The sequence below is a fragment of the Telopea speciosissima genome, chromosome 5 (genome assembly GCF_018873765.1).
Source record: "Telopea speciosissima isolate NSW1024214 ecotype Mountain lineage chromosome 5, Tspe_v1, whole genome shotgun sequence".
In the NCBI taxonomy this organism is placed as follows: domain Eukaryota; kingdom Viridiplantae; phylum Streptophyta; class Magnoliopsida; order Proteales; family Proteaceae; genus Telopea; species Telopea speciosissima.
The window spans coordinates 66,568,871-66,590,573 of NC_057920.1; the positions used below are offsets into that span (position 1 = coordinate 66,568,871).

Below are 21,703 nucleotides of genomic sequence, written 5' to 3' on the forward strand. Positions count from 1 at the left end.
TTTATATAGGTTCTGAGAGTATCTAATTGGATAGAAATCCTCTGCAGTACCGCCGGGTGTACGTGCACATCCTGCAGCACAGCAGAGGCCATGTGTGCCATGTGTGCCATGTGGCCTCTGCTGTACCGCACGATGTGCACGCACACCTGGCGGTACTGTAGAGGATCCTGGTCCTATCTAATTGACCATGTTTTCGGAGTGCCTTAAAATGATAAATATTATAAAAATGACATTAGAGAACATAATCAATGAATTGGCATTCTTTTAATTTTATGGAACTTCTTAACCACATCCTCCTCTATTTCTTATTGGGGTTGAATTTTGACTAGTGACATGAGTGTGAGATCCTTTTCACATGGACTAATCTTCATTTGTCCATATATTCATAGTGGGGCTTATTTCGAGTATGGACCTTAGATTGAGCCAAGCGTATTACAGATAGGTTATAATAAGGGCGTACCCAGTGACGAGGCTCCCACCACTGTGGGGTCTGAAGAGGGTCATATCTTTCGCAGAGAGGTTCTTTCTCAGCCTTACCCTTGTATTATTGGATAGGTTAAAGTGCCTAATTTTACACGTTCCATCAGCTCTAGAGCTTTTGCCGGCATTGATAAGATGCTTGAGATTTGCAGGGCAATATGAACTAATATTTTGGTCATTATAAATGTCAGATAGAGATGGCGATTGGATTGATTGCCAAGGTCCAATTGTACTACATGGTCCACTATGCATTTGGATCTTCCCTTTTGAGTTACACAATTGACTTTCAAAATCATTTTCAAGACACTATAATGACATAGGAAGTCAGAATGGTCTGAAATTTAACCCATGACTAAGGTCAACATGTCTATTAAATTTGAGCATTAATTGAATTAACAAATGGTAATGGTTCTGTTATCCTTCCTTCAAATTAGGCAAATTAGTATCAAATGATTCATATCTAAGAATCATACCGTTTTTTCACATCCACCAGCTTATCACTGACAATCTGTAGAGAGTTTCAAACTCAACAACAGCAACTAATAATGAGGATTACACTGGTTGTGGGACTTAACCCAATATCTTAAGGCACGAGCTGAAAACAGGCATGCAATATCAGGCATCAGATTGGTTACCATGTGATATTAGTAACTTATTATGTTTCAACTTTTAATTCCTTCAAACCAAAACCAGTTTTCAAAAGCTTGATGTTTGACAGTAGTATTACAAATATTCATTGTAGTGATATGATCAACTCTAATTTTGATAGAAGAATCCAATTTATTTTGAGGAGAGAAAGCATCATACTTGCAAGAAATATATATATGTATGTAAGAACCAATCCCGCTGTTTGATACAAACATTTTCTTTTATGGTTTACTGCATTATTTCACTTAGTTCAAAAGAAGTTCACTAGATGAGACAATTAAGATCATTCTGTAAGTGTTGATAAAAGACATGTCCCCCATTGATGTGCGAATGATAGAATCCAATCTCCACCAAACAAGAAGCAACAATTTCTTCTCATTCTGCAGTCCTTGAAAGTATTCTTGTTGCAAGATGAAAGTGCATTGTGATTTCTCATCCACTGTCTCAAGTTATTCTCCATTCAATTAATGAATACATTCCTATTATACTCCTGAATATGGGAGGACGATTGTACACAATATATCAAAATAATGTACATAAAAATGGAAGGCAGTACTTTGCCTTTCCTATATACAACTTGCACAATGAGGCAGCTGAGAGATCTTTTCCAGCCATGATACTCTTTTCTGCAAGCATACCACAAAGAGCTACCAAGAGATTGAATACTGATTAGCAGTTTAGCATACTTTGCAGAGCTTCTCAGGGGGTCTTCTTCTCTGGTGTTTGCCCAGGAGGTGCCTGACTGAAAAGTTGCAAAACTCGCATCCTTTTGCATTGGAACCAAAAGAACAACAAAAGTCGGAATTAAGTATTTCAGTTCATGATATACAAAGAAAATGCATATACTGTATAAAGTCCCACTATGAAGACCTTTGGAAATTCTCAACTCAACTATGCCTTTTCCCAAGTAAAATTTGCCACTTACTGGAGTTGAATCATGTGGAAGAGTGGATAGCAAGCGATGACTAACCAGCAAAAAGGTTTTGTTACTACTTAATATAACAAAAATGACGTGGTCTTGGAGTAAATATGTGATTTTCCAATAACAAAACAGGAATATATAAGTAGCAATCATTAACTAAATCCTTGTCTTAAAGAAGTGATGAGGTATATCCAACTGTTACTAACAGCCGATCTTCCCAAAAAGCAAATGCTAATAGGTACCATAGGAAACCATGTATGGAGTGAGATTTACTTTTTCAACATGTGGCAGCAGGGGTGATGGGCCAAATCAACACTTTCTTAAATCATTCTTCACTCAATAAGCCGTTGCCATGTGGCACTAGTATTCTTCCAGACCTCTGAAAAAGAGCTGGGCAATAATTTCTCAAAGATCACAAAAGGGCCAATCATGCCTACGTTTTTCCTTAATGCTTTAAAAATCAGACTGGATGATTGATCATTATAGCTTGACAATTGGCAATCTAATAATAGTCCCAATGATCGGATGAGTAAGTATAGTGTATGTTCTAAGAGTTGGTAAATGTAGTATAAACTATGAAGGCTGTGTTTTGATACAAGAAACTAAAATTGGGCTAGTGGTCAACTAATGCATTGATATAGGTTTCAACGTCTTGAGTTTGTATCTCTTCACAGATTTATTTCAAAAACAAACTTTAAAATACAAATGTCTAACCACTTACTTATTGACAAGATAGTAGTTCAGAAAGGACCCCTGAGGCTATAACCATGGCCTGATATTAAATGTTCACACTTAGCAGTTGTCAGTGGAAGTCCTAAACTGTATAATCACCATCTACCTGCCTAGTCCAAATATTTATGAATGCGTTAGGATGTAATACGGAGGAGTATATGTGGGAGGAACCATAAATATTAGAATCTCACTTGTGTTAGTAAATTCTTGACTGTTGCAAAAAGAACCTAATTTATTTGGAAATTAGTATAATATTTAAGTCAGAATCAGGCTAACACAGCCTATTTATGGTCAATGATCACTCCTCACATTGCCTCACCCTGGTTTCCTTGAAGCACATCAATAACTGTAATATGGAAATCACACCAAGAGGTGAGGACGGTTCAAGGATCCTCCTGTTAAACCTTCCCAAGGAGAGGGGGGGAGGGAGATTTTCATTTATATCGTCTCTGCTGTCAGAATAACCTCTCCATGCAACCAACAAATCCTTAGCTAGGAAAAAAACCCTAAATTCTCAGAAAAATCTCTTCCTTGCCATGGTCTGATACTCTGATGGAACACATTTATCATGAAATCTGTTCAGGTTCCCTCCACACTGGTAGTGTTTTCCGGATCAACGAGTGGCAACTCATCCATTGTTTCCAGCATTAACTTGGCCAAGACAATGCAGTTGATGATCATGTTAAAATCTCTGCATCAGTATCTTGATGCAATCAGATGAACTTATTACCCAATAATTTAAGCGTTCATATTGGTGGGTTATTTACATAATCTACTGAAGCATGACCAAATTTTAGTATCAGCGAAAAGAATGAAATTCTCAAATAATTCATGTACAGGTACAAACAAGAATATAAAAGCAAAAAGAATGTGAGTAAAATGGAACTTACGATAAAGTATCAGCAGCATAAAATATTGGAAGCCTTCCTAATCTGGCACCTCTCCATGTTCTTCTGTTACACTTCATAGCGTGATCAGCTTCAGAGCCTGTTGCGATCACCACAAACTGGAAAAGGAAATCAGTTAGCATTGCTGCAACCATACGTCCATACCTAGTAAAGGGAGTAGCACATATGAAATTACCATTAGCTGACAAAGTCACACAGGTTCTGAAAGAGGAAGCAACTATGCATTGGAAAGTAACGGGTATCTAGGTATTAGGTTTTATTCTGACACAGTGGGTCATGATGTGGATGTGCTGGTAGGACTTGGATAAGACCTGTTTTCATCCAGATTAATAGTCAAATTGAATCCCCGTCATCATGCCCCTCATGCCCTGGGCGACACACGAGCTACAATGGACAGTACAAAGGGTCGCAATCCCACAAGGGTAAGCAAACTCCAAAACCCTGTCCTCAGTTTGGATTTCAGGCTGCAACTCGCCCGCATGGAGCCTGCCTATTGGTGTTCCAAAAGTCCCTTTTCGTAGTCCCGGAGAGAAAGGTGTAGTTTGGGTTAATGTATAGTGCGACTAGTCAGACATATTGGCTCATATGGGATTTCCCCATTCTCTCTCCCATGGAGCTGCTAACTATGTATATTCATGTGTGCCAGGGGGGAGGGTAAGGGCAAACACAATGTACAAAAACACATGGTCAACAAACCATGATGATAGGCTAAAAATTTAAATTTCTACAAACAATGAGTAATGAACATGACACACCTTCAGTTTTGCAACAGAATCGGGTAGGAATGACTCCAATAATATGAAAACATTGTCCAGTCAATCACTTGGATTGGGAGAAGTTTATGATAGTTTCCTCCTCAATAGAGATCCAAACAATGATCACCAATTGTATTGTGAACCCATCAATCAAATGGTGGTGGATCTTCCACTGCATATAAATCAACCAAGATTAAGCTACTGCAGTTACTGGAAAACTCCTTCCAACAAGGGAAGCTTTCCACGGAAACCAAATCAAATTTGTTTCTTAATGTTTCCAGTCAACTTCGTGTCTGCTGCTTCTGTCGCGGGATTTGGACTTTGGACTTTAGGTTCCCAAGGCCCTAAGCCCTAAATGAGAAGAAATAGTTTTATTTTATTCCCCTTTTTTAATTTAATTTTATTATTTTTTTCAATTTTTACCACAGAAAAGTCCAAGTAACTAAGTTTATTTTTGGTTAAACTTCATATGTACTTAATATTTTACATGCATCTCTTTATATTTTTAACTAATTACAGTCATATCTGTGTCTGATATTTTTTATTTTTAAAGAATAATCCCTTTTCTTTCACAAAATCATTCTCTTTGATTGTCTAGAGGCTTCTAGTCATTCCACTTCACTCCCTTAAATGATTTCTATTCATTTCTCATTTAATTCCATGATGCATTTTATTTGCTACTCTCTTTTTAAGAAATTTTTAGGGCTCACTTTTCGTCTCTTGATTTTGCATCATTTCTCATTTTCGCTTCCTTCTCTGGTAACTCTGCATTCAACTGTACACAAATCCATTGTTTTGAGTTCCAATTTTACTTAATTAATATCTTATGTTCAGTTCGTTTAGGCTTTAGGGAAATCAAAGTACTTAATTGGATTGAAAAAACAGGAACTGCTATTTCAGTAGTCTTAGTACAAGTAGGAGTAATAGATACATGTTACTTTGCTTGTGAGAGAGAGTCGAAGGTTAGAAACGTCTTATAATTGGACTCATAATAAAGGACGACGCAGGTGGTTCTTTGTTCTATAAGGCGGGTCTAATCTAATACCTCCAATGCATGGTGTGCAGTCTTTATGGATAATGTTCCATGCCAGCATACTTATTGTGTTTGGCCTGACATCATGAGTATTTCTAATTTGATTGATTGTCTTTGAAGAAATTTTAGTGCCAACTGATCAGAACATCAAAGAATCGACTAGCCCTGAAACTGCATACATATCCGAATCCAATCCCAATTTTTTATGGCTTGATTTAATCAGCCTCCGCATATTCTTAATCTTTGATCCACATCAAATATTGACTCCGTATCAACTAATAAGGTGCATCAAAATGAACCACCTCCCCTCCCCAAAGAAACAAAGAAAATTTACCCTTCAGTCAATGACATTGCAAGGAAATGTTAACCTGATACCGTCACAGGCTTGGCATACTCCAAAAATGGAAAAGGAAAGAGGAGAAGAAATAAAGTTTTACGATACCATAACATTTTCTTTTCACATATAGTGCCCTTAAGATCCATGCATGTTTGGAAAGGTAAGCTAATCATTTAGAGTGTTAAATAGAATAATAAATTTTCAGTGCACTGTTCTTGTATTACTTAATTTATCTCCTAGTTGGTATCTAAGACATTTAGGGGAGAAAAAAATGTCCTAGTGGCAGAGTAGGTGGACTTCACAAAAATTAATTAAAATTAGTCGAATAACTGTGCCAATTGGAAACTTCTGGACATTACTAGAACGACATGTACAGGTTAATAAGGATGTGAATCTTTACATAATGTGTACGAGCAAAGATAAACCAGTATAGTCAGTTGCTTTTGCACTGTACAGAAACAAGAGATGTCTGGACTTTGTTGAAGTTCTGTAATGCTTAGTTGCATTTTTTGTCCGTTGGAGAATGTTGAAAAAATGTGCTAACGTACTAAAGTTCAAGGATCATGTCAGAAATAATTGTTTCAGCAGGGTAGGGGAAAAGGGAAGAGGAGAAGACTTAAGTCAGGAAGATGGTTTCTTTGAGGACTTAAGGAGGGTTTTTATTGGGGTGGGGTGGGGGTGGATTTGTATTGTTCAAGTCTTGGAAACTTATAAAAAAAAAACAAAGTTTCCTATGTGAGGCATAAAAAAATTAATACATCATAAGACCAAAAAAAGTATAGCAGAATTAAGATTCAGAACAATATCACAACTTCTGCAGTTAATCAACCATCTAAGAGCCTCAGTAATCTATGATACTTGGATGCTAAATTTACCGACAGAGTACCCCTGTTGAAGATGACATCACCTGGCTATGCACATGAGATGTGTCTTAGATCCTCCACATCATTTTGTTTTTCCTATAATTTGTGGAATTGGGTATATATTATTTTGATGTGCACTGAACACAAATATGAATGGGTTATTAATCCATACACTTCTAGACTATTCATCAGTTTCGCAGTATGCAATCATGTTTGGAGCTCTTAAGGTCATTACCTACAATTGAATGGCATATTCTAGTTGCTTAAGTTTTCATATATTATTCAATAATGAAGCATTTAAACTTATTAACTTGCTTGCTGCATGAAAATTGTTTATGATTTTCAGTAGATATCTTGTAGCTAACACTGCCAAAGTCAAGCCCAGCTTTGTTGCTTTGAACAATAAACATGAGGTTGTTTCCCTTCAAAAGAGAGTGGCCCCACCCTTTCGGGAAAGGGGGATTTTGGGGAGGTTGCATACACACTTTTACGGCAATCAAACGGTTCACTCAAAATGAATGTAAGGTACTTGCTATATAAGAAGCATGAGGCTGCCTTCATATAATTATGATAAGCAATTACCCATTTTTTAAAAAAAAAAAATTATTTAGAATGGGTGCACACTAACTAAATGCAGTTGGAGCAGAAACAAAGAGGGAAGAAATAATGAAACTCTCAGATGAGAAAAATCAAAGAATTCTGGGAAATACCAGTGGGTAGAGTATAGCCATGACACCATAGCTCACAAGAGGAGAGAAGAAGAAAATTGCCAACACACAAGGGCCTCCTGGAAAAAGTAAAATCAATAAAAATGTTATATAACTATGAAAAATTACCACCTCAACATCCAAAAGAACAAGGAACGCGTAAAGATACAGAATACAGATGAACACCAAATAATATGTTCACTTTGACAACTTCTTATAAGAGAAAGAACTGGAAAATGAGATCAGCAAATAGTACAAGTACATTTACTTCTTTAAGCACTAGTTCATACGAATTTTGCATCTAATTTAGCATTCTCTGGCAGTGCACTGCATAACATTAATTCTGAGAGGAAGATATTTTTCTGTAATGTAGGAATTTAAACTAAATAGCACTCTGAAGCAATACTCAGTGATCAATATCATTACCAAAACCAGCAAAAAAGGCCCAGTTTGATTCAAAGAAGTCGAGCCTTTTGTCTAGAGCTACCTCAGCAAGATTCCACTTGTACCTAAGAAGTTGACAAATGCAATGAGACTTTCTCAAGATAATAATAAATGCTACATATGGAACTGCATATGTAAATGCTGCACATACTCGAAACTATAGTAGGCATACATCCAAGAAAGCAGTAAGAAGTTCAATGCCTTCCCAACATAGGGTATAAACCCTGCAGCAAAAACCTGCATTACAAATCCCCAAAGACTTTCAAATCTATCATCCACAGAATAAACAAATCTCCAAGACAGAAGAACTCACAGCCTAAGTAAAACATGCCTGCTGAATAAACCTGGCCCTAGAAAATAAACAAATGAAACATGTCCACCACCAGAAAATAATAAAGGGTACCAAATAGAAACTAGTGCACCTCAAGGAAGAAGAAGCTCAACAGGAGGACTGAATAAACCTGTTCTCCAATTCCAATTATGACCCTATTTTGACATCAAAAAACAGAAATAATCACTTGCCTAATACAATTCTTCGTTTGGTGGAAATAGTTGTACATGATGAAGCAGTAACACCATTGTTCCGGAAAAGCTTATTAGTTTGGAGTTTTTACCCCCCAAGGCCAGGATGTTTATTCATATGAGCTGAAGATTGTGAGTTTACAGACTCCTCCTTCTGGACTGATGACTCCACTACAGCTGATCCATCTTTACCCATAGCAATGAAAGCATACTTAGCAATGTCATTGTACCTAGATTGCAATCCTTGTTGAGAACAGAATTTAAGATAAGTAGAGGGCAGCCTCAACAAAAGTAGCAGGTACTATCTCAGATCCATCCTATGCTAAAATAATTTGACAAGACAATGACACATTCAAATAAAGAAAGCTTTGAAACATCAGTATGTCTAGTGATGCTTAATACTACCTTATACTTAACAACATGCCACGTGGCAGTACATGGGTGGGTCCATGTAACAAAGGACCCCACACACATCACACTCATCGAATTTCAGGCTGAAACAAGCATTAGAAATGGTTAAAAAGTGGGTTCAAAGTTTCATTAAATTATAAGAAAGCCATTTTACTGTAATGGAATCTAATAGCATTTTTGTGATGTAGTGCAACTTTGAACACACTTTTAAGTCACTTCATCTTCCTATGTTGGAAAGAACGTTACCAGTGAGACAGCTGCGAGGTCTTTTACCATATAAATCCACGCCTATACTGCAGTTTGGCAGGTTGTGAAGTATAGTGGTACTTTTATATGTCAATAGCAAATGAGGAAAGTTTAGGAACAAGATAAAAAGAGAGACATGGAAAAAATCTTCCCAAAATACCAAATCATGTAGCACCAATAAGCAGATACGCATCGAACTCCAGCCCAAATAGATGCCAGATAATTATCTATTAGATAATACAGCTAAGGTGCTTTAGATCTAAATTTACTTAGCTTTTGAGATCAGTAGTTTATCTGGGTTAACAGAGGTCCTGGTTGCTCAGATAAATATTACACAACATCATTCTTAGTTGATAACAAATTGCTTTTAGAAATAAATTCTGAGGAACAGGTAGGGACTAGCCACTAGACTGGTATATTTCAAGAAAAAATTGTGTATCATGCTCTTTTGCTGGTATGTGTTAGGATGCATTATTGGTCTAATACAAAGGCCATATTAGATTCTTTAATAGCGATTGTATTCCCACACCCTCTCTTAACTCTCATGGCGATTTCCAGTATCAGGATGGGTAGAATTTTACTTCTTTATTCATTCTTTCTTTATAATCCGTAGTCAATTTGACTTCTCAAGAATATCTGTACTGTTTGTACTTCTCAGAGATAAATAGAATTATTTCCATGACAACTGCTAATTTATATTTCAACAAAAATACTGTTAGGTTCAGATTATCATGTTGACCAACAAATCAAATAATAGGTTAAGATTTAACTAGGTGCAACTGTTAAAGCCTGTGAGCATATTTTAAGAACCTGATTCTCATAAAAAAAAAAGAAAAGGTGAATAAGAAGGCGGCAAGGTGGTGATAACAGATACAATTTATGCTCCCACTTTAGCTGCAAGCATGGAACTAAATCTTGGTTTCAACACTTTCTGAGACGAAATCTAAAGTTAATACTGGATCGTACAAGGTTTTGACCAGTTTCGACTTTCGACCATATTTCGCATATTTCGGTAGTTTTGACCAAGCCCAGTTTCAACCGAAAAAATACCAAGTTTCGAACAGTTTCAACTTTCAACCAGCGCATGACATTTTGGGTTTGGCCCAGAAAAATACCAGGTTTTGACCAGGGAAATCTCAGTTTCAGACAGGGTCGAAACCAAAATTTCAAACATTGGCTGCAAGAAACGAGAGGCTTCATGCTACAGACAAGTTTTAAGAACCCAGCAAAATGTCATTAACTAAATCCCCAATAAGAAATTATATTTGCAATGAGAAATGCTACTTATAATTAGAAATTCTAGAAACTTTATGAAGCTATTAAGCATGAAAATGGTAGATTAGAAAGAACAGATCAGTACCAGAGAGTGCTTAGTACAAAGCTGAAAACATATAGTGGATAAAACCAAAATATCTGCAAGGAAAACAAATAAATAGAGACTGGTAAAGCTACATTGACAAGATTTTAAGTAAATAAAACCAGAACAAGTTATATAACAAAATAAGTGCTACTATTTTCCCTTTCTAATAAAAAAATAAATCTAATAGAGAAGTAGTGTCAAAAATCAAAGTTTATTGGGACCAATTTTTACTAATAATAAAGATTTTACTATGAGAAAAGAAGAAAGGACATTAAAAGAGGTACTGGAGAAAAGAAACAGGCAACAAGACATTACAAAGTTAACAAAGCAGCAGATAAGTAATATCAAATATCTATTGGGACGAATGCGCAAACATGAGGAAGAACCAAGCAAAAAATCACACATGAACACAAAGAATTTAACGTGGTTCGGCCATAGTTATCAAGGTGTCGCCGTCGCCATGGCATCCAGGCTCCTTGGTCGCCTTGCCGCCATGGCGGTGTAGCCTTGAATTTTGCCCCTCTAAAACGCCATGGTCTCTTTCCCACCTTGATAACTATGGGCTCGGCATAAATGTCTACATCGACTTTAGAGAATCAAAGAATTTTTCACTAGCCAAAAAACAGTCTACACCACTTTCCATCTCACTATGTGATCTCCTTTGGTTGTACCTATTGTTTTCCCCACAGAGATAATATATAAACACCCTAGAAAACCTGATCCACAAAATTACAATTTTATCTCTATACATGTAATGGACCCAAAAACTCAACCCAAAAATATATGAGCCCAATTCTAATTGCACGCAAGAGCCAACAAATCTCCACCTTGGCTTGGATTTTATAATCCACCTGAAGAAAAATGTTAATATCGATTTTGTAAACCCTGCCATAGTTGTCAAGGCGTCGCCTAGGCACAGCTTAGGTGCTGCTTAGGCGTCCAGGCGGATTTTTGGGGGTCTAGGCGGTTGTCACCTTAGTGGTATCGAACACCTTGGCCCTTCTTTATGCCAAATATCATTTAAAACATTTACTTAAGATATTATTCATAAATAAGCAAATACCCCCTATTTGAATCCAATGAAATAGTTAAACAAACCAAAATTTTAAAGGATAAAAAGTCAACCCCCCAATTCAAGAACACAAACTGGATTTTCGGCGGTAGGTGAAATTTTCAATTTTCTAATGTTGGGTATTTTCTCAAATCTAAAAATTCTATAAATTTTAATATGGTAAAACATTGCTAAAAACCAAAAGAGCGGTAAAATATTCACTTGTTTTGATATTTCAAAAATTATTTTCATTCAGAGTGATTTTGATGGCATTCGCGCACACCCAATAAGGTTTGACCGGAATATAACTCCTTCAATATGAATCAAATTTAAGCAATCTTGGATTTCTTGGAAAGCTGGTTTTATGTTTTACCCAAGGTTTAAAGTATCGACTGATACGATACAATATGGACCGATACATATTGTTATCAGTCAATACCGATACGATACATACAAATACGTATCTTTTTTTTAATAGAAAATGGTCTCTCGGTTGGTATCGTATTGCATCGGCCAAAACGATATGGACCGATACTTACGATATGTATGTTAAAGGGTTCTGTGAAAGTATCGATATGTATCGGCCACGGCTCGATACATACTGATATAGTCGATACCAACTGATACATGTTGATACGGCCATTAAAGGCCCATGTGACTATCAAAATATGATTTTTTTTCTGAGATTAGAGATTGAAGGAGTTTTCACAGAAAAAAGGAGATTTTACAAACAAAAAAAAAAAAAGTAGGTTTCAGAAAAACATGATATTTGTGTTTAAAATTTAAATCATGGGCTTTATTCCTATTTTGTGCTATAAATCGACAGATTTAGGTAAAACTAAGTTAATGCATCAAACTTGATCATTTGCAAGGATTTGTACTCAAATCAACAAAAGTTTTTGTCTCGTTATACATTGTTCTCCATTTTAGTGTTTACGCATGATACATGTTATATATTACTTTATTTATATTGTGTTTTGCTCCAAAAGTGTATTTCCACGTGTATATTGACCATTTCCATGCGTATCTGTAGCATACGATACGCATCTCCGACACGATACATCTCTTAAAATCACCCTTTCGATAACGATACTTTAAACTTGGTTCTACCTAATACAAAAAATCTTCATATAAAATAAAATCATTTGACCAATCAAACTTCTTAGAGAACCAGAACATTTCTCTAAATTAAGAGCAATTTAATTACTTATAGATAAGATAATATTTTCTTAGAGCAGTATAAACCAAATGCGAGACTAGATATACCATTACAATGACCAAATTCCAAGAACAGTATAAGCCAACTGTATGTTTGATTGTTTCAAACTTTTAATAGCTTAGTTCTGCTGTCTTCTAGTTCTATGTTGAATTTTGAAGACTTGATGTGGCGTAATATGGATTTTTTATGACTTGATGTAACTTAATGCTGATTTTTGATGACTTGATGTGGTCTAATGTTGATTTTTAATGATTTGATGTGGCTTAATACTGATTTTTGATGTTATGAGGTATATATTGTAACATACTAAATAATGTTAGAAAAGAAGGGAAATAAATAAATTAAAAAAAAAAAAACTTGGGCACCTTGTCGCCTAAGCGCTTAGGCACCCCTCCACCGCCTTGGGTCACCTTGCCACCTTGACAATTATCTCTACTTGTCTGCCACAACCATGGAACTAAATCTTGGTTTCCGAGTCGAATTGCCCAGGTACTTGAAAAAATGCATGGTTTCAACCGAGATGTTGGTAATTTCGCAAGTTTCGACACTTATGCCCATCAAAACTTGGAGAAACTTGGCTCAAAATCAGTATAGATACTTATGTATGTCAGAAACCAGGACAGACACTTATTTATGCCTAATATCAGTTAAGTAAATGTTTTTATATTTGTAATTTCATTTACTTAAGATATTATTCATAAATAAGCAAATACCCTCTATTTGAATCCAATAAAAATAGTTAAAAAATAAACTCCTAAAGGATAAAAAGTCAACCCCCCAGTTCAAGAACAAAAACTTGATTTTCGGCGGTAGGTGAAATTTTCAACTTTCTAATGAATCTTAATATGGTAAAACATTGCTAAAAACCAAAAATGCGATAAAATAGTCATTTGTTTTGATGTCTAAAAAATTATTTCCATTCAGAGCCATTTTGACAGCATTCACGCACACCAAATTAACTTTGACTGGAACATAACTCCTTCAATATAAATCAGATTTAAGCAATCTTGGAGTTGTTGGAAAGCTTTGTTTGGATGAAAATGCAAAAACGGGGAAGAACCCAAGCAAACAATCACACACGAACATGAGGAATTTAATGTGGTTCAACATGAATGCTTACATCCACTCTAGAGAGAACTAAAGAAGTTTTCACTAGCCAGAATACAACACTCTCCACCTCACTATGTGATCTCCTTTGCTTGTACCAAGGGTTTTCCACACAAAGACAATATATAGACACAATTACAATTTTACCCGTCTACAAGTAATGAACCCAAAAACACGGCCCAAACGTATAGAAGCCCAATACTAATTATGTGGGCCCTGCAGAACACAAGACACAAAACCCAACAATATCTACATCAGGGAAAAGGCCTACCAGTACAAGTTTGACCCATTGAGACTGCTTCTAGCTAAAACATACGATAAAACATAACATTAGCATCTAATGGAATGAAATGTTCAACTTGGGAGTACAGGCTTGTGAATGAATCTTTAGAAGGTAATACTCAGATGGGAGAACAAATTAATGGAAATAAAAGAACAAAAGAAACAGCGAAGTGAATCTGAAATATGCATACAACAATGTAGAGAAGACTTCACTCTGAAGCCTTTATTATATAGATACTAGGTGCGTATAGCAAAACTCAATCATAAAATCTCAGAGAAACATGCATAATCATCATTTGTAGTGCAAATCTCCAGACAGGATATAAACATTAACAAATAACCCCCATAAAGATACAGTCCAATAATAATGTGTACCATTCATCTTCTTTTTTTTTTTTGGGGGGGGGGGGGTTGATCATATAAAAGAAGATGTATTGATAAATCAATTGCAAAAGCAAAATTAAAAGCTTAATTACAAAGAAAATCTGTACACTTACATAGAAAAGCTGAATAATTCCTGAGCGTAAAAAGGAATAAAGTTTTACAACCCCAACAAACGAGCATTGATTGAATGAACCATATTGTGGGCATTGATCTGGCAATATCCATTCTAGAGTTGAAATGACAACTGAATTTAGAACCAGTATGCTGCATCAGCGAAAAGATTCAGAAATTTAAAAATTAGTTAAGCACAGATCTTTTTGAACAAGCAAAAAGTACTTCAACATGCAATAAATTCTTCTATAGATAATGACCCCAAGAATTGCTAATGCATCATTAAACAAACTTTTCAAAGGAGAGATTGGAAAATTTAAAAAAAAAAAAAAATCAATAAAGCCAAAACTACAGAAAAGGTAAGGATAGAATCAACTAATCAGGTGGCTGTCCAGTTCATTTGCGTTGGGACAAGTTAAAGAAGTTACAGAAATGGATCTACAGAGGAAACACAATGAAATGTTTCAAGTACAATCTTCTGGAATGCCCCATCTGTTACCGAGTTTGAACCACATTTTTAATAATTAGGAGGCAATGTTGACCAACTGGATGAGCCTTTGTCCATCGTTACACTGGTTCGACACAACTTATACTAATTACTATAAAAATAAATATTGGGGATTCCTGTCCAACTGAATTGGCCAAAAGTATTATACCAAGCAAACAACGGGACACAATTCCATCCTGCACCCAGGCTTGAATTGCCAGTGCATAAAATTGCGGCACAAGTGGTTTGCCTAGAACACTCTAAAATTTTTATCATCCGGTTGTGGGGATTGGTTGAGTCAACTTAGACTTGGTTTAACTGTGTCTGGGAAAATGTTTTGGACCTTTAACCAAGTCCAAGGAAGATGCATTCCCAAATTCTGGTCCCAATTATGGAATCCAGATCTTCATATGGTCTGGAAAATTCAAGTCACTTATCAAGCATATTCAGAAGGCAATAATACTGGAAACACAAACTTATGACCATATATCAACCTAATAATAAGAACAGAGCAAACGAAATCCTCTGAAACTGAAAAGTTACAAAATTGAGAAGTCACAGAGCAATACGAGTACCTTCCTAAGAAAAGAAAGCCATTCAGAAGAAAACACTGCCCAGTTCGAATTAAAAGCATCCTCGACCTGTGAAAAGAAGCAACAACAATTATTAGAATCAAAAGAGAGAGAAAAATTAGGATTAGAGAGTGGAGGGAGAAAGAGGAACCTGAGGCAGAGGAAAACGACCCTGTGGAGACAACAGGCCTCCCTGAAACCATCTAGCCATAGTAACACGGCTTGCTTAACTTTTGGTTTCAGAGCATCCATCGTTAGTACCATAATATTTGCGCACTCAAGTGAGCGAGAGAGAGGATTTCAGTTTCTTCTTGAGGATTGTTTGGTGTTGGAGTTAGGTATCTGATTCTGAACAGAAGAGACCGTTTTTTGAGTCATTCGGGGACCATGGGACAGATCTAGACCCTCCATGGGTTTGGGACGGATCTTTGTCCCCTCCAGTTCCTTTTCCGGCCCAATTCCTCCAGTGCCTTAATAAAGGGGTAGACCCCACCCGAGCAGAGTGTTCGGGCAAGGGTATGGGTGGTCATGGGGCACAATGGCCACCCTACCCCTGTCCCAACACTCTGCTCGGATGGGGTCCACCGTCCACCCCACCCCCCCCTTATTAGAGGCATTGGGGGAACTGGGCCAGGCAAGAAATTGGAAGAGATAACTTTCCATGGGGGACCCACCTCTAGTGTGTAGGGCCCTCCATACCCGTTTTCTGAGAAGTGAAAATGGGATTTCCATTACTCCGTATAAAGATATATCTGCCACATCGGAATTTAGTTGACATTGCTCAGAAAAAAAAAAAAAGAGCCTTGCGAACTGTTAAAAAAAAAAAATAGGAGAGCCTTCTCTGTGGGAGAGCACAAGGGCCGTGGAATCTTTGTGGGGGAGTGCAGGGCCATAAGGACCATTTGCGCGCCTTGGCATCTCGGGGCGCAAGAACCTTTTTTCCCTAAAAAAGTTTTGGCAGAGAGTTGGGTATGCGGTTAGTTTTCAGTTGCATACATCAATCACAAAGTTGGACATAGGAGGGTAAAGCATTTTTTTCCCAAAAGTTGAGGAGAGAGGATGACAAATGTAGGTCAACTTGTCAGCATACCAGCCTTTTCCCAAAAATTTATTTATGGAAAAGGACCGCTAATCAGTGTTGTTCCTGGGCGTGCATCTATGCCCAGACACAATTCAACATAAAAAGACTAACGCTGCCTCTAGACTCTAGTCCTTTCCACCTTTCTAGGGACAGCATTGGTCTTTTTGTGTTGGGTTGTGTTTGAGCGCAGGTACACACCCAGACCTATGCGTGGAATGAGCTAACATAACCCAACGAGGTAAATATAAGAAACCACATACAAACAAATAGGAGACATGATATAATTTTATGAAAAATGGAAATTAAAGGGAATACAATCTGTCATATTAATAACATGATAAGATAATTATAAAATAAATCACGAGTACAATATTGTAAAGCATAGAACGTCTTGAGAGACCACGCGAATACAATATATTTCCCTCACTGGGTTCTGTTCCATTTTTAGAGACCACACATATTCAGTGTCGCTGCATCGAGTGTGTGTACAATGATAGCAAAGTACATGTCTATTAACAAAGAACACATACTGCTTTCACACAATATTGTATAGGTTTTATCCTTTCTTATTTAATATATATGTTTATTTTCTATTAAAAAACAATGATGTATTTTGCGTAGATAGGGAAATTAAGTTTGTGTAGTAATAACTAAATTTTAATTTTCTTTTGTGTAATTAGAGGCCACCTCAAGTTAGGATCTAAACTCGTGGTTAAATCAGGTTTGAAACCCACCATCCCAAATTTTGACTTCCATTGAAATGAGGCAGCAAGTATGGTTACCCTTAATTTTAAAATGAAAATTCTGGGACCACCTTCCCAACTTATTATAAGACTTCCACTGCAGTTATGTTGAAGACAAGCTTCCGTTGAAAATAACTAAGAAGTTAGAATCTCCAATATCCCCTTCGCCGCTTCGCAGGACCATTGCGACTAGGGCTGCAAGTTTGGCCCTGTCGGCCCGAACCCGCCCTGAGGGCTGGTTAGGGCCAGAAATTCTTGGCCCTGAGTTAGGGTCGGGTCAGGTCAGGGTTGAGACCTCGGGCTCAGCCCGATCCTGATTTTGCCCCTGATTTTTAACCCTGATGGAGCTGAAGAAAATTATTTATTTATTAAATAATAGAAGGTATCATACATATAAAATAGTCCGTGGCACACTTGGTAGTTTGTGGTGCATGAAATCTAATTCCTATAAGGAGGTCTTGGGTTCAAGCCTCCTCTTTCACATCTTCCCTATTGTTATTTTGATTTGCTTTTGCAGGGCCAATCAGGGCGGGCTTGGGCTGGGCTTGGCCCGTCAGGGTCAGGGTTAGGGTCAAGGTATTTAGGCCCTGAGTCAGGGTCAAGACGGGCCTGGGCCTAGCTAAGGGGACTCAGGGTTCGTCTAGGGTTTTAAAAAGCTCGGCCCAACCCGACCCTGTTGCGGCCCTAATTGCGACCCTACTCCTTCCGAGTCAGGGGGCGTGACATCAACTCTCTTAAAATAATTTTATGGGAAAAAGAACACTGACTGGTAACGTTCTTTGCGCTCTCTCATAGGTGGCAGTGAAATGATCACGCCACCCCTCCCTTAGATGCCCTTGCATGCTCCCATTGGCCCCTGTGCTCGCGCAAGGGTCATCTAGTCTAATATCAAATCCCTAATTTTATTTTCGGAGAAGAGTTCTATGTGGGGAAGCATGGCCCCTAAGGCCTAAGCATGTGTGAGAGGCAAATGGGAGTGTTCGCGGAAGCATCAACAAGGCAGGCATTTTTGCCTTCCATGGGAGGCAGGGCAGTCATTTGCCCCCTCTATGTCTAAACACAAGGGCCACGCTCCCTCCCCTCCACATAAAACATTTTTCCTTTATTTGTATCAGTGGAGACCGATATCGATTCTTAACTTGAGGAATGGGGATCGGATCGGCTAGTTTGTATTGGTATCATAATGTTCCTCTTTCAAGTTGGTTTGAGGAATTGGGATCGGATCGGCTGATTTGTATTGGTACCAGTGGAGACCAATATCGATTCTTGACTTATCTATATCAGTAAATTGGAATGGAATAATAAAAATGTAAAAAAACAAAATCCAACTTTTTTTTTGAAGTATACAAGGGTAAATCTGTCTAATCCTAATCAATCTGGATCAATATCGGATCGGATCCGACTTCTCTACTTCTGCCTGCCCGGTACTGCCGTGTGCCCTCACATACAAGCGTGATAGAAAATACTGCCTTACCCCCCCCCCTCGGATAATGCGCTCCGACAGGGATAAGGCGGTACATTCCGCCTTGCTTGTGTGTGGGGCACACACAACATCAGGAGGCCAGGGGCAGGCGACAGTAGAAGGGTCGAATTGTATCAGATCTCTATTGATTGAGATCGATACCAATTATAAAAGTCTAAAACCCTGCAACACCAACAATAATTTAATTTTTCCGTCCACCAAAGAAAGAAAAAAACAACAACAACAATACCAGTTTGCCAAGAAAAAAAACCAAAAACAAAAACAACAACATCAATATTAAAACACACACTCACACGGTCACACCTCCTCTATCAAGAGTCAAGACTATGGCGAAGGGAAGCGAAACCTATAACTCGAATGCGCTTATATTTTCTTCTGTCCAAAGTTCAAACCTTGTCGTTCCACTACACTTGTCTTCTTCATCGACCGAATCATATCGAAGAACTCGTCCATTGCATTTACAGAAGATCCCCTGTAACTTTCTTCATCTCTAATGGAGTCCTTCAACATCTCCTTAACTTCACAAGCCCTCCTTCTCATCTCCTTCCCTTTCTGGTTCTCACCATCACACATCACCAACTCAATCACCTCCTTTACGTGCTCATGTCTAATCTCACAATGGCTTTCTGGCAACCTCAACACACATCCCCACCTCTTCCTCCAATAACTTGCTATTGTAGAACTGTTCTGCCGACAATGGCCACCCAATGATTGGCACGCCATTGCTAAAGCTCTCCATCACAGAGTTCCAACCACAGTGACTCAGAAAGGCAGAAGTTGACCTGTGAGACAGAATTTCCAATTGGGGGCGCCCATTTTCGCACTAATAAACCTCTGTTAATCTCTCTCATTCGATCTTCAAACGCTTCCGGCAACCAATCCTCTGCTCTGAAATCGGAATTAATGTCGAACTCAATCGGTGGCCTTACAACCCAGATGAAATTCTTACCGCTGGCCTCCAAACCCTTTGCCAATTCCATCATCTGTGAAGCAGAGATTCTGTTTTGAGAACCAAATGAGATGTACAGAACTGAACTGGGCTCTTGAGTATTGAGCCATTCAATACAAAAATCCTGATTTATACAGTTTTCTTGCTCTAATTTTGTTCGAATCGGTCCAATCGTCCAGAATGGCCCCCTAAATTTTCTTTTGAAATATTTCAAACCCGTTTGATCCAAAGCCTCCACAGAGTTGAACAAGAGAGCATCAGATTACAATGAGAGACTGAACTGTTTTTGAAGAAAGATTGACCAAGGGTCAGTCCCATCAGCAACTCTGAGGCCGTCAGAGAGTTGAGTTTGGTGAATTTTTGAGATTTCAGGGAAGTCAGGGAGTGAGAACTCGTTGGAATTTGATCTGAGATGGGGGAGATTGAGCCAGAGAGAGAAGAATACAGCCATGCCGTAGGCGCCGCCAGCGTTAAAGACAGCATGAGGGATACTAAGATCTCTGGCGACGTCGACGGTCCATCCAAAGAACATGTCGGAGATGATGCATAGAGGGGGTTGGCCATGGAGGTGGGAGAGGAGGTGGTGGAAGGAGGGTCTGAGGGAGAGAGAGGCATGACAGAGACGACATATGAGTGGGTAAGGGAGGAGATGGCTGTTTTCGGAGTCAGGTGGGAGGTCATGGTCTGAGCTGGAGAAGGGGAGAGAGACGAGGTTGATGGTGGAGTTGGGCGGGGGAGAGGGTTTAAGAGCTTTGATGTTGAGTGGGGTGTTGACAAAGGTGATTGTGACGCCGAATCTCTGTTCTAGATGCAGTGAGAGGGCTAGGAACGGTCGAATGTGGCCTTGGGCCATGAATGGAAATATCACCAAATTCCCTGCTTCTCCTCTATTGGCCATGTGAGAGAGAGTGAGAGAGAGTGAGAGAGAGAGATGGTTCTGCTCAAGAGTTCAAGTGTCCAAGACTCAACTGGTCTTGAACTTGAAGCATAAGTTTTATTTGATGCGTAGAGGAAGAAATCAAACTCCACAGCAGGGAAATTATGACCACAAATTGCAGGGACAGTGGGTGTTAGAGTTATGACCACAAGTTTTCCTTCATTTGAGAGTTTTACTGTCTTGTTCCTGACCAATCAAAGCTCATGGCAGTGTCGGCAAAGACATGAAAATGTTTACTTCGGAATTTCTTGGATTCTTTTCGAATGAGGAGTTCATCTGCTAGATTCTAACTAGTTCACCTACCATGTGAACTGTCAAGAGAGACAAACAACATTTAAAGACATTTATGGGAGAGGGTACATTGGTAGTCGTAGATTCAAATCCTACAGAGTTTGTTAGGTCGAATTATAATGACACAATAATAATATGAAAAAGATAGAATATAATAAAAAATAGGGCAAATTTAACGGACACCCTCTTTAAGTATTCAAAATGGCACGAATTTATCAAACTTGGTCAAAATGACAACCTTCCCCTGACGCTAAACAGGGTTACCATCCAAAGTTAAAATATATATCCATTTTAACCCCATTAATTATTTAACAAAGCAAAATAAAATATCCATTTTAACCCTAAAATATCAACCTTCCCCTTTCTTCCCTCTTCTTCCTTATTCCAACAATCTACCCCCTCCCCCAAACCCTAACTCACCACCGGCAACCCCTCATCGCTCCTTTCATCTTTCACTACCTGAACCTGATTCAGCCTGGTGTATTCATACCTCAATTTTCTCCATTTTTTGTTTTCCCTTTCTTTTTGGGTCCTCCAAAGTAGTCAGACTGCGAGGAGCAGCAGCTGTTCATACACAGTGAGCATAAAAACGAGCTGCTCACTAGTAAGATTCACCCGAGACAGAATCAGCCTCTCAT

At 38.1% G+C, this 21,703-nt stretch overlaps 1 protein-coding gene and 1 pseudogene across 2 annotated transcripts; both read right to left on the reverse strand.

Annotated features, from left to right (window-relative positions):
* Positions 1-1,484: 1,484 nt before the first annotated feature.
* Positions 1,485-15,844, reverse strand: LOC122660849 (protein EI24 homolog). 2 transcript variants are annotated; one of them, XM_043856098.1, is made up of 11 exons: positions 15,733-15,844; positions 15,585-15,650; positions 14,504-14,675; positions 10,369-10,421; positions 8,444-8,581; positions 8,252-8,315; positions 7,981-8,066; positions 7,812-7,894; positions 7,389-7,465; positions 3,673-3,788; positions 1,485-1,894 (listed from the first exon to the last, which is right to left on the reverse strand). In XM_043856098.1, the coding sequence occupies exons 1-11, from the start codon at positions 15,831-15,833 to the stop codon at positions 1,828-1,830; spliced, it is 1,023 nt and encodes a 340-aa protein (XP_043712033.1). In that variant the 5' UTR covers positions 15,834-15,844; the 3' UTR covers positions 1,485-1,827. The 2 variants fall into 2 exon arrangements, with proteins under 2 accessions (XP_043712033.1, XP_043712034.1); XM_043856099.1 differs by lacking the exon at positions 1,485-1,894 and having other exon boundaries at positions 3,669-3,788; positions 14,525-14,675.
* Positions 15,845-19,240: 3,396 nt separating this feature from the next.
* On the reverse strand, positions 19,241-20,768 carry LOC122661136 (annotated as a pseudogene).
* Positions 20,769-21,703: the final 935 nt, after the last annotated feature.